Here is a 13834-nt window from a genome sequence, read left to right as displayed (position 1 = left end):
AACATATTTACAGTAATTTTACATGTTTTTATAAAGCTAGAATTTTTATATAAAGGTTAGAATTATATTTCTTGAAAGGATTTTTAATTACCCATTAATTGGGAATAAAAGTAGGGGTTTTAAATTAATTTTCAGCTTGTTTTAGAGGGTTTACAAGTGATTTAAAGAATGTATATATTGCTGGAAATTTATATTGAATAGGTATTAATGTCTCTTTGTAATTTTGGATTATAGGAGATTTCTAAGTGAGTGATTTCGTGTAGTCGTGGCGATTTTGAGATCATATTCGAGGTACGTTCACGTACTCGGTAATTATTTAAGTGTATAGAAGCATGCTAGGCTTTGTTTAATTAATTCCAAGGTAGTATCATGATAGGTATTGGTTGGAATTGTTGATTGGATTGATGTTGGTGATTGATTTGTGAAGTATGAATTATTTGTGGTGAATTGATGATCGGAATTAATTATGTTGGCATGTTGAATATGAATTATTATTGGCATGATTGAGAGCATGTTTAATTAAACTAAATGTTTAATTGAGGTTGGAATATTGAAAGACAATTTTATTATGGTTCATATAATTTTTATTGATGCTATAAGCATGAGAAATGAGCTATTTAAGTGTCTATGTACACTAGGATTAAATTATATTTTGGTGCCTAAGTGCACTTAAGGTGTTCTAAACACCGAGGGATAGGATTTGTGGTGCTTTATGCGCTTAAGGTGTTATCTAACATCGAGGTAGTTTAAAAAGGATTCAACATTTAATTTATGTGGTCACTAATTATTCAAGAATTTGATTGGTGTGTTTGATGCTTGAATAATTTATTATGATTGATTGTATTATGATTGGAGAGTCATCACCAAGTCTAAAAATACGTAAATCACGTAAAGTGAAAGAGATTGCGCACCAAAACTCTTGGAACGTATGTACCTCGAGTATGAAGATATGGGGGGAGTTATGCGAATTTATATTTGATCATAACTTCTACTGAGTGTACAGGACGCTGTATATTCCTTTTTATTATGTGAATTTATATTTGATCATAGCTCCCATGTTAGTACCCCTTTATTGGGGCAGGTTAGAGGGAAACCCGTTCGATGCGTAATCAAGCTAAATAAATAGTCTAGTGGTTTATTAGTTGGTTATGTTGTATGTTGTATGCTTGTAAACAGGTGCAACAAGGTAAGTTGTGTGATGATAGGATGTAAGCATGTTAGTGTGTTCTGTTTACGCTTATGTACTCAGCATTGCTGATTGTGTGTTTGTATGTTTGTTTGGCCTTGTCTTTATCTTGGCCCTACGACGACTCATTTATAATGGCGAGTAGTGGGGACAAAGTAAAGAGAAGCTTTTTAAGTGATGAAGCATATTCATGATGGGCATGAGTGAAGAGCGAATCATGCTTAGTTTTTATAAGAATATGATGTGATTTATTGTTTTGATTATCATATATTTTGCTTGTGAGACTAACACAGAGGTTTTAAATCTGATTTCGGTTTTAATAAGGGCTAACAATGGTTCTAAGTTGTAGGTAGACTTCGTTTGACTTTGGTTGACTTTACTTTGGTTGGTTTGACTTTGAAGTTGATTTGTTTTGATTGGTTTTTTTTAAAGAGAGTCTTCTGCTGTGTGTCTTTGATAGCTGCCTTAGCCGTTTTCACGGTGGCGGTAATGTCTTAGAATTTCCTATCTCATATTTTAAAAAGAGCAAAACAAGTATTTTAAAGGAAAGGAATTTCTAGGGTGTTACATTCCTACCCTTAGTGTATGCCCTCTAAGACTGCTTAGACTACTTCCCATTACCCTCTTCATTGTCTTGCAAAATATCAACCAAAGTAGTTTCTAGATCATGATTAAAAACTGTACCAAAAATCTCTTCTAATGGAGGGTTGCTAGGACTAAGCACATTACTATGAGCATCAGCATTATTTGCTTCCTCAGAGTATTTCAATCTCAATCTCCTCCTAGGTTTAGTTTGGTGTTCTTAGTCTAAATCTCAGAAGGCTGGGTAATTTGAGGTGGCGATGGTTGATTTACAGGAGGTGGTAGTGGTGGTTCATTTATAGGAGGTGGTAGGGGTGGTTCATGTACAAGAGGTGGTTGTGGTGGTTCTCCTAAATCAGCCTGGTTAGCTTGTTCAGCAGCTATTTTGTTCCTCCTATATAAACTCATACACTAAATCATTCATGAAAGTAGAATTCAGAGCAGTCCCAACCAAAATCGCACACATGTTAGCATCAGAGAATGTCTTAAACATCCTAATCATACCACCATCATTATCTATTGGCCAATGTTTGCCTCTATATGCATAAGCAAAGATAGGGTTCAATATAACTATTTCTTTTTTTTTTTGTAACTGATCTTCAAATTCTATTATTAAATCCATGAGGTTGCAAGTACCAGGATCCACTTCAATATCAACTAATGCTCCTTATACTTAAATCTCAAATACAAGCTTGTCACTCATTGTGCAAAATTAGATTAAAATACTACAATTTAAGCACAACAAAACATCACAAACTCAAGAACAACACATTATTAAACCTAGGTTAAACATTTAACAAGTAACACTGTACCATACAAACACAAACACTCCCATTTCGAATTATATATGTAAAAAAATACAAAAGTTAGCAAGCACACTTAATAATATGTAAATCGAGCATAATTCTAAGCAAAATCCAATAACATTAGAGCAAAATTCAACTCGAATTCATAATTCAACCACCAAAACAAAATTGCATACATTAACTGAAACATAAGAATTTAAACCGAAAAATTCACAAAATCACAATCACAATTCAGCGCTAACCTTAATCCACGATTTTTCTCCGCAAATCTCCAGAAATTTTTCTTCAATCCAGCTTCAATTAGGGCTTTATGGGAGAATAAGAACTGGGGAGAGAGTTTGGGAGATGAACAATCAAAAAATTTGGATTAAATGTTGGTAGTTGGGCTTGGAGGGAGAGTTAATGACTGGGGGGGCATTTTAGTGAACTCACGTGCTGGCAAAATCCCTTCAATTAACCCTTATTTAACGTTTAATTAACGTTGTTATTATTGTAGCAAATTAGGGAAAAGTTTAGGTGCACCGCTGATAATCAAAGTTTAATGATGTGTACCGTTGATAAAAGTCAGAACTATGAGTGAACTATTGATAAAATCCCAATTATTTTTAAATCAAATGTTATGTCTGGCTTTTTCATTCTGATATTGACAGTTGATAGTCAATAAATTTCACTCTTTGCTCAATTTATCTTATTTTTACGCATTTTAGGACTAATAAGTTTATTTTCACGGAGTTTAGGACTAATAAGCTCAAATAAATTCTTATTAGTGAAGTTTAAGATTAATGAACAAGTTAGTTGTATAGCCAATAGATTTATACAAGTCAAGTTATGGGACAATTTTGTTTTGAAACAAATTCAATGACAATAAGTTTAAATAAAACTTCGTCAAAAAAAAAAAAAGTTTAAATAAAACAAATTATGTCATTCAAACTTTAATTAAATTCGGAACATTAAGCCTTGTTCAATCTATGTCATTCAAACTTTTTTAATAGAGGTCAAAGTAGAACTATATTACTTACAATAATACCATCCAAATAAAAGGAAATCAACATCATTTGACACCGATGTCAACTATAAACATCTGAATCATTTAGTTTATACACTAAGTCACTAACAAGGTTACATGACTCACAAGAATTAACAAGGTTACATACATGACTTACAAGAGTTACAATGTACAACAAACGTAACAGGACCATCTGCAGTTTCCACATATCTAAATTATTGATACTTCCATGGTTATGACGAGTGATTCAGATCCAGAAGCATGGATGGTACTGCAATTTTTTACAGCAAAGGGGTTCTCCGTGGCTCCATTTGATAAATCACCTACCATACATGCCTGCTGCCTATTGTTGCGTTTGTTCATTGGGTGCTAAAGTGATCCTCACTTCTGATTGCAAAGTACAAACTCGCCCAGGTAATACGCCAAAAATGTTCACAGAAGCTGATCTGTAAACAGCAGTACCAATGTACCATGGACTGTGACGAATACATACTACATACAATTAAAGTAACAGGAAAAAATTTAAATCTTGTCATCTTATATACAAGTACGAAATACATGCTAAACAATGATGCCACATTAATCATCCATACCCTAATGCTGAAGTCAATCAGTATTTCAGTTATTGCAGGTGTTACTCTTCTTCATCGAAGTCCAAAAGAAAATCAGTCAAGTTCTCTGAATCATCTACAGCCTCATCCAAAGACAAGGAATTTTTCTTCTTAGGTTTGTCCTGAAAGAATCACAAAAGAAAAAAAAAAAAAAAAATCTGAATATAACTCAAGTTACTCAACCAAATCTTATGTCATGCCAACATTTACACATCATTTTTAATAAACAGGGTATTCGGAAGCTGTCAGGCAATAGAGAGGTTCAAAATATAGGTTAACCAAACTAAACTTGCATCATGATGCATTGTGATCTGTGTGTATACTTTCCTTCATTATAACAAGAAAGGACTTTGAAGATCAGGAGAGTTGTACGGCTCTTAAAGTGCATTGCAAGAATAGTGACAATTGCATTCCTAGAGAATATTCAATCCCTAAATTCAGGTAAGAGCTTTTTTCTGAAAGATCTACTACTTCTAGTGTTTTCTCACGCCAAGCTATTTCTTATTCTTTTACCCTTGGTTTTTTTTTTTTTTTTTTTTTTTTTTTTTTGTTGAGGGAGACTGGAGGGGGGGGGGGAGTGTATGTGGCACCGAGCCTGGCCTTCCTACACCAGGTTGAGGCCACAAGGCCAGCCTAATTACAGGCCCTTGCATGTGAGAAGGGGTAAAGGGCGATATGTACCCCACATGCGCTAGTGGGTATACAAACTTGGGACCTAAGTCACTTGTTAATTTTCTCACACTAAGTCTATACATAGTCGAACATTGTGCTGCTGATAATTTCCACTTAATAACTAATTAATTAATCTAGATAAAATTATATAAGCATTAAATGAAAGGAATCAACAATGAAGGAGAACAACCTTTGACTTGCGAAGCTGAGAATTGCTTTTAAGGACACTCCACTTTCTATCAATCTTCTCTTCCTTCTCATCATTGCCCTCCAAGTCACTATCCTCATCCTCATCCTACACAAAAACATCGAAGAGAAAAGCATATATTGTAGAATTGCAAGTCAGAATTCTGTTCCATACTTGATATTTTTCTCCATTCGTAAATAGCGCAAAGGCTTTTGAATTATTGACCTTAAAAATCAAGCGAGGCTGAAGTTTGAGGAAGAGGTATTATGAAAGATGGTACTTACCTCATTCTCACCAATATCCACAGCACGTGCCATAGCGTCATCCATATCTGCCATCTGCTCATTGTAGAGAAAAATTAGGAACCACAGGTAAAGAATATGAAGGATTGTAATGCTAGTGACATATCACCAACTATTATAATAATTAAAAAACACCTAGGATTGAATTCATCCTTCCATTCTTGGGATGCAATAAGGTCAAGATTTATAATCCATCTTTACCCAATCAAGGGAACAATAGACTCTATTTTCAAGAAAAATCTTCTCATAATAGGTTTGGAATTCCGGATATTTACAAAGCCACACATGAATACTTTTAAAAATAATAAAGAAAGAAATTACTAACAGTATCTAGTTATAAGCCAACATTTTAGATGTTACACTCCTCAACATAGCAGGATAAATTACTTATGAGTATACATAAAAAAATTATCAACTACCATTCTCATTATTATTAATGTAACTCCATCCCAAATTAACTGCACAGGTTTGGAAATCATCAAAATAAAGCGAATGCCTAGATATAAGTCAGCAACAAACATGAGCCTAAACAATGGAAATCATCAAAATAAAGCGAATGCCTAGAGAATACATATCACATTTTAAATTTATAATATAATCAAGTACGTAGTACAGAATAAATGAGCCTAAACCATGGATTTATTACAAGCTTCATCCCATTTTACTTAACCCGATTGATAAAAAATGGGAGAGCTTTTTGGTCAAATAAGGCAAGGAAAAGGTTGGATGGAGTATCAAACATATTGATGATGAAACTGACCAGCATGCAAAATGACAAGTGCTCTTAAATGGAAGAGAATGGAACGAGGAAGATATTGGTAGATAAGATCAAAAAATTTACCTCATGCTCTTCAGTCTTCTCTTTGGCCAAAAGCTTTTCTAGGTCCTCCCTTGAAATGATTTTTCCATGCTGATCAAACAAGTTCATAATGAAGAAAATTAGATAAATGCTTTATTTAAGTACAAAACCACAGTAATATGTTAGAGTGTTATGATTAAAGTGAGCAACAAACATGCCACAAAAATAAATTTTCTATATAACTTCAACTTCCTATACATCTCTCTAAACCATGTTAACATTAAACGTCATAGGTTTGCCACTTAAACCATGCACAGTTAAAGATACAAGGAAACTAGCTGATAAATTTAAGAGCCCTCTAATCATCTAACAGTTTTATTATGAAAAGGAGACAATGTGTGATGACACAAAATCAAATAAAGATTGTCCTATCAAGAATCTACTTCTTTTGCACAGAAGCCAACAACCTAAATAAATTGTCAGGAACTCAACTTTCGCTTTACGGAGATTGAAGGGGTAATTTTGGGCATTTGGCCAAATTAGGTGGTTGATCTTCATTCAAATTTCTCACATTTAAAATGGACGACTACAAAATGACAACATTGCACTAATGCGTTTAGAGGGGCTTCTGTTCTGAACGGGTAAGGGATCAGATCAGTCAGTTGTACACAACCTTCCTATTGGCCCTTGAAAAAACAGAAAAGCCAATATTCCAAGTTACCCTTAGATCCAAAATGCAACAAAAATCTATACTTCACAAGCATTAAAAAAATTGTAGAAAAAAAAGGAGGTCACACACTCATACATAGAGTTTTTTTTTATATATTCATTCATTCATTTATTTTTACTTAGTCCATTATAAGCCAAAGTCAAAGAATTGTGATCAACCGGCTTCATTGGAAATGGATAAACCAGTCATTACCAGAGAAACACAAAAGAGGGAAAGGAAAAATTCCAAAGATTGATGAAGATCAGCAACCTAATTGCAACTTATAACATTTACAACATATAAGAGAACAATAAAGATCCATAAAACATATCATGCTCCTCGTAAAAAAACTCGTCAGGCAGCAATATACAAATACTTTATGACGAAGGCTTCTATTGTGTTCCATTTTCAAGACATGTTTTATAGATGATAGCATATACACCACTATAAGAAGCAATAACATGACACAACTGACCTCCTTTAGAAGAGCTAGCATGTCAGGTGTAGGTTCATGAAAATCTGGACCTCTATAATCAATCACAACATCTGGGTCTTGAATGTAGTTGATAGTTGGATAAACGGGATCCCCACCCCATACTGCAAAGGAGAGTGATTTCAGAAATGTGACAGCATAAGCAAGGAAGAAAGTTGAGCCAAACATCTATAACAAACAACAAATTTCTTCAGTGCATTGATAAGAATGAAGCAAAACAGGTAAGGAGAAAAGAAGATACAAATAAACTTTAAACACAACTTTTAAGACTTTCGGGTATACATTAAATATTGTACATTCATTGTAAAGTTGCCCTATAATGTTCAAAAGTTATCCCGAGATAAATAAAAGTTACCTCAATATAAATAAATGCTACCCTAATATAGATAAAATTTATCTAGCTTTATTGATAAAGTTACTCTTTTTAAATGAATAAAAATCAAATCGCAGTGAGGGAAAGTTACTATATTACCCTTATAAAACTTATCCCATTGCCTATTTACATTTAAATTATAACAGGATTAAAGTTACCCCAAAGAAGGTTAAAAGTTACCCTAAAACTATGCAACGTACACTAATATTTATTGTAAACCGGCTGAACATAACAGTTTTTGGATTATAAAAGCCTACCAATAGCATAATATTTCTAATAACATCAAAGAATGAATTAAAAGGAACAGATATAATAGCTGGATATATAAATCAATCTCGGTTAGGCGGTCTCCTGAATTATAGAAGAATCAGGTATATCATGAATTAAGTAGCTGATCATAAGCCATTCAGGGGAGCTAGGGGCAAAAAAAATAAAATAAAAAAAAGACCCAAGACCATGCATTGGGAGCACCTACTAGAATTCCTTGGATTAGCATCAAAGCTTTCTACTTACAACATGAAGCTACTAGATTGTTGAAAGCTTGCTATTTCTGCATTATTGCTAAGAGGAACCACCTAAGATGGAAAAACAACAAAAAAAATTGAAATATGTGGCATCATACCAGCAAGATTGAATACATGATTCATAGTTATCTCACTTGTTCTACAAATACTTCCTTTGTTTCTTTTTAGTTGACACATTTCTTTAGTCACATTTTCCAATGTACAAATTCAACTATTAATATCTTTAAATACTGATAAGCAAAAATTATTAAAAGTTGATATTTTGAAAATATATATTGTGACGAATCTAACAAGATCCCACATGACTATATTTTTCATTACGTATAAATCAAAAAATACGGTCAAAGGAAAGTGTGTGAATAGTGCTAAAGTAAAAACGTGTCATCTAAAAAAACAGAGGTAGTATCTCAAACTTCTTTCTGCGAAAAAAATTGCTTCCAAAAGGCTCTTCAGCCAGTCCAAGAAAACATAAATTCAAATTGAATAACACATTCCTAAAAGGGCAATGACAAAAATCCATACAGTAATAGTTTTGTATTTTTACACACTGTCTTAAACTTCGTATTAAGAAACATCCATAGTTGGGAACCATATCATTTAATATCCAATGAATGGCACACTATCTTAGGACTACACTACTACAGTCATTTTTCAGTAATATTAGAGTGATTGGCATCCAAGTAATGACGATAAGAAAAACACAAAGCCCCTAGTTCATAACATTAATGACTACAGGACAATCATGCATCAGCTCTATGCATCACCAGGCTAGCACAATATAAAACAATATAAAGCAACTCTCAAAACCCTCAAATTGAAACAACAAACAATCATGAAGAAAATGAAATTCTTCAAAACTAGAAGATTAGTCTTTGAAGACATACTTTGCTTTATTTGATCCTCACGCATGCGCATAGCCAAAGGATCCCTGCGTATTCGAACATCAGTCCCCATCATTATGCGATATTCTCTATCTGTCTGATGACTGAACATTTCAATAAGTTGTGTATTCTCATCTTCACCGGTCTCTTCAAAATGTTTCTGAATAGCTTCACGTGAAGTATCTCTTTTCCATGCTTTAACCCATTCAGAGTAATATGCCATGGGGCCTATGCTCTGCAATCTCTCTTGTTCAGCATTTAGCCTACTCCGAACAACAATTAAAACCATTTGAATTTTAAAAAAAAAATTGTCTCAAAGCATGTCAGATTACAAATACAAATACTAATTTGTGTCAAATTTCTTGCTTTAAGTAAGCGAAGAGACTCAGAGAGCAGCGAGAACCAAAAATTTGGATGCAACTTCTCGTATCTGAACATTGACAGATAAAAACAAGTATACTGATTCTAGCTAGACCCATGCAGCAAAGCAAAACAGGATTTTTGCACAATACTCTTCTTAGCCTTCAAAATGCAAAGAGGCCAGCTTACTGGATTACAATAATGCCATTATAAGGAAAATCAATGACCTAAATGTTATCAGATCACAAAAGGCATTAATGACTCATTGCATGTCTGTATAATCTTAAGCAGCAAAATAAGAATGACCTAATACAAGTTGAACAAACATGGTTTTAAAATATGCACATACAGAATTATATGTATCACATCTTCCATGAAGCTGCAAAATATAATTAGGATGATTTAATAAATATACAAGTATCCCATGCCCCTCCACCATTGTGATCTACACACAGAGCTCAACACTATAATGCATGCAGAATTAAATGAATGGAACTATTATCATAATATACCCCAGCCCCAGCCATTACAAGAAAATATCAAGGAAATAAGAATCTATATAGATGCTACCATGGTACCTTTCCTCTTTAAAAAGATGGCGTCTTGCTCTGTAGAGTGATGTCTCTGTTAGTGTTGGTTGTTCACCATAAAGCTTCACTTGTCCAGTCTCAGCCATAGCTTTGAGGAAAACCTAACAAGCACCAAGAGCACATTAGATATACTGGGACACTAATAATTCAGCTGCTCGTCAATTGGAATTAAAACCTCTAACATTCCACTCTTGGGGACCAAACACAAATCAAACATAGGAGTGATAGACTGATAGGACTTGTCACCAAAAGAAGAAAGGCAATCAACTTAAAATCTACTTCCTCCCCCAAAGTTAAGGGTCTTAGTAAAAAAACAAAGTCAAACCATAATTTATCAACTAAATTTGATAGTACAAGCATTGTAACCATGGTTTGGAAATATTCATCCTGAAGGTACTAAATATTCTTTTTATAATTAAAAATTCATAATTTTCTAGTCAAGCAAAGAAGTTGAATCTAAGGATGTTTAACAAAAAAAATCAAAAACTCGACCTCCAATTTTGGAAGGGAGAGTAAAATATACAAGCTAGCCTTTTAGTTTCCACTAACCGTTTCAACATCTGGTTTCCTCCTTTGCCATCTAGACCATTGCTCCTTGTCAGGCTTTCTCCAATTCCACCAAAGTTCATCACTTGTAAGTGGCTCTACTATTGGCTTTTTCACTTTTGGATCAACAAAGGGATGAGGTCGTCCAAATTTTTTGTCCAGCTCATATTCACTTAACTCCTCAGTTTCAAGATCTGATTGGTAGATAACATATTCTGAAGAATCGTCTTTAGAATCATCAACATCATCTGAAGCCTCTGTTATAGCAGGGTCAGAAGTGACTGGACTTGTTTCCTGAGAGCCAGCAAAAGAAACAGATCCTTTGTAGTTTTTACGTCTGCTTCCAGGCCTCTTCCCAAAGGATGAAGCACTTGTTGACTCTCCTTTTGGTGCTGGAGCCCTGGCAGCCCTGACTCGATCAACAGTGCCTTCAGGCCAGTACTCCTGTCCTGGAATACTTGCACGTGCACCAGAGGCAGGTTCAATCCTCCCCGACGTTGAGTCCAAATAACTGTGATATGGTGCACGTTCAACAGATACTTCCTCAAAGGATTCGTCCTCCTTTTTACCTTTTATAATGTGTGACCGAGACCTAACTGATGGAAGACGCAGCCTCCCTCTGTCTGGTAACATTGCATTGGAAGATGAAGCAACAAATGAGGCCTACAGGTATAAGAAATTCGGCTCATATCAACGATACAAGATAAGGGAACTAATTGATTCACACTTCACTTTCTATTGCTAACTGATACGATCAGATGGCAAAGAAAGTCCTATTCATATTGCAAGATGGATGAAGCATTGAAGAAACCAACCTATGTCAAAAACACAACATGGGATTTCAAGAACACTTCAATGACAAAATCAAACAAAAGATTCTAAACAAGTCTTTTTTATTTTTTTTTTTTATTTTTTTAGGGTTAGAATAAAGCAATGATTCTAATAGATTTCACAACTTCCTAAAAAAATTACTTACATGTCCAGTATTCTACTATTCCAAACCACCTTTCTACAAGGCTTAATGGTACAAATACCATACATGTTATGTATAAACTCTACCTGTTACGTTATATTTATACTAAGAGTACAATTTCATTTTTCATCTACGAGTATTTTAGATTCAATAAACTAACGATCATCACAAAATTAGACATTATGTCTAACTAACTTGCAATGTAGATAGCAAAGAGTTTACGACACAGCCGAGCAGACAAATGACAACAAACATGCCTGATTTTACCCCTTAAGCTCCATGCCGAAGTCTATAGCTTAGTTAAGCAAATATGTCAATGTCAGCCCATATTTACCAAATAGCATTATCATCACAATCAAGGACTTACACAACACCTCCGGCCCTCCGAGTTACCAGGTGAATTTCAAAGACACAAAGCCGAAATTCACTAAATTTATCAGTACACTAAATTTATCAGTATACTTCTTGATATATGATAAATTTTCCAACATTAGCATTCGTGTTTTGGATCATATGACAGACTAAATACAAATTAGCAATACAATTTTCCACTCCACAATAGTATCAAAGAATTTCCCTATAAATTTATACTTGTACAATACATAGAAAGATAAACCATAGTTTTGATGAAATTCATAGATAATTCACTAGAATGAAAATTGAGGATTATTTACAAACACAATAATCAAGTAAATGGAGACATTACCTTGAAAAATGATGTATCACATGGAATCAAACACCTCAATCCTCTATCTACCACACAAAAAAAAAAAACCCAATTCCAGAAATTATTAAAAAAAATGTAAGAGAAAGAAAATAGATTAATTAATGGAATCAAGGATTGATGGAACTAACCTTGAAAAACCCAGTTAGTTGATAAATTAGCCATTTTTATGGCATTAAACTGGAGCAAGAGCAATTATGGAGAGAGAATTAGGATGTTAGAAACACAGAAAAAAAGCGATAAGAAAGGCAAGATTTTTTTATTTTTTATTTTTTTTGTAATTTGTAAGGTTTATGTCAGGGTTTTAGCTCTAAGCACTCGCAAGTGAGTTTTTAGCACATGATTTTTTATTTTATTTTTCCTTTTTTGGGCAATTGTTGAAAATATTATGGCTGGTGTGGTTTAGAAAATACAAGTCAATCACCTGGATAATATATAGAGAGTGAGAGATAACTCATATGCTTAGAGTTTTTCTCCCGATTTCAGTCAAATTTGGAATCGATTTTCATCACTCGTTCTTGTGGCTCTCTAAATACCGAAAAACCTAGATAACATATAGGGTATCTTCGTAATTTTAACTACTAAAAGCAAGGTCGTTTTCGAAATTAAATAAAACTAAGAGAACGATTTTGACGAAGCTTACAAGAAACTTCAATGGAGCTCAAGACTAGGCTTTAATGGGGGAAATTAATGAAAGAGGACGACACTCCTACCCGTATTGGTTAACCATGTCATTCTATTCTCCATTTGTTCTTGGGATTTCGTTTAAATCGATTACGAAATTGTCAGAAATGGTTGCGGAGGAGGAAGAGGATGATGAAGGCAAATGGGGATCGCATGAAGGAGGAGGAAGAAGATGAAGCTTCTCGTTCTCTATTGAAGCGTTCTCCATTGACGGAGTTCACACAGATTTTTTTAATTTGCCTTTTTTAATTAAATTTTTTTTAATTTGATAGCACCTTTTTTTTATCCAAATTTGTTTATCCTAGTGATTAACTTGATTTTTTCTATGAGTGGTTAGCATAATCAAAATGGGTAACAAAGGATTGGAAGAAAGGTCTCAAACACGAGTAAATAGACGGTGTATGACTAAGGATAACAAATATGAGTTGCAGGTGCATATACCTTTTCCTTAAACCACTACTCATGGTGGATATGTATCCAACATCTACATTTGTCTAAGTGGATATAAATTTAAATTCACGTCCGCTCTACCACCCAAGTGAATATTCACTACCCGTTTATTTTGACACAACTATTTACTTATACCTACTTGGAACTATTAATTTTAATATTTTATTAAATAGTAGTAAATTGTGAATAAAGAGTGAGGATCAAACAAACTAGGTGTATGACCAAGGATAATAAGTATGAGTTTTAGGTGCAAATATCATTTCCTTATACCACTATTCATGTCGGATATATATCCAACATCCACACCTATCTAAATGGGTATGAACCTAAATTCACGTCCGCTCTATCACCCAAGAGAATATTTACTACCCATCTA

At 33.9% G+C, this 13834-nt stretch overlaps 1 protein-coding gene across 4 annotated transcripts; it reads right to left on the bottom strand.

Annotated features, from left to right (window-relative positions):
• Nucleotides 1–3531: 3531 nt before the first annotated feature.
• LOC110721902 (protein PLASTID TRANSCRIPTIONALLY ACTIVE 12-like) lies at nucleotides 3532–13378 on the bottom strand. Of its 4 annotated transcripts, none has more exons than XM_021901134.1 (11): nucleotides 12456–13378; nucleotides 12307–12353; nucleotides 10631–11290; nucleotides 10070–10182; nucleotides 9135–9394; nucleotides 7336–7457; nucleotides 6194–6262; nucleotides 5335–5388; nucleotides 5054–5158; nucleotides 4174–4313; nucleotides 3532–4072 (listed from the first exon to the last, which is right to left on the bottom strand). In XM_021901134.1, the coding sequence occupies exons 1-10, from the start codon at nucleotides 12487–12489 to the stop codon at nucleotides 4215–4217; spliced, it is 1563 nt and encodes a 520-aa protein (XP_021756826.1). In that variant the 5' UTR covers nucleotides 12490–13378; the 3' UTR covers nucleotides 3532–4072; nucleotides 4174–4214. The 4 variants fall into 4 exon arrangements, with proteins under 4 accessions (XP_021756826.1, XP_021756828.1, XP_021756827.1 ...); XM_021901136.1 differs by having other exon boundaries at nucleotides 3532–4056; XM_021901135.1 differs by having other exon boundaries at nucleotides 3532–4026.
• Nucleotides 13379–13834: the final 456 nt, after the last annotated feature.

This window comes from Chenopodium quinoa, unplaced genomic scaffold, assembly GCF_001683475.1.
Source record: "Chenopodium quinoa cultivar QQ74 unplaced genomic scaffold, ASM168347v1, whole genome shotgun sequence".
NCBI lineage: Eukaryota > Viridiplantae > Streptophyta > Magnoliopsida > Caryophyllales > Amaranthaceae > Chenopodium > Chenopodium quinoa.
The sequence above is the reverse complement of the archived record's forward strand: the minus strand, read 5'-3'. Positions and strand labels throughout refer to the sequence as shown.

Excerpts from the sequence above, each read along its gene's own strand:
- LOC110721902 (XM_021901133.1), bottom strand. The coding sequence starts at position 12,489 with ATGGCTAATTTATCAACTAACTGGGTTTTTCAAG. Across the intron at positions 6,263-7,335 it reads TGCTAGCTCTTCTAAAGGAG|CATGGAAAAATCATTTCAAG; the intron begins GTCAGTTGTGTC and ends TTGTTTGATCAG. Across the intron at positions 5,159-5,334 it reads TGGATATTGGTGAGAATGAG|GATGAGGATGAGGATAGTGA; the intron begins GTAAGTACCATC and ends GTTTTTGTGTAG.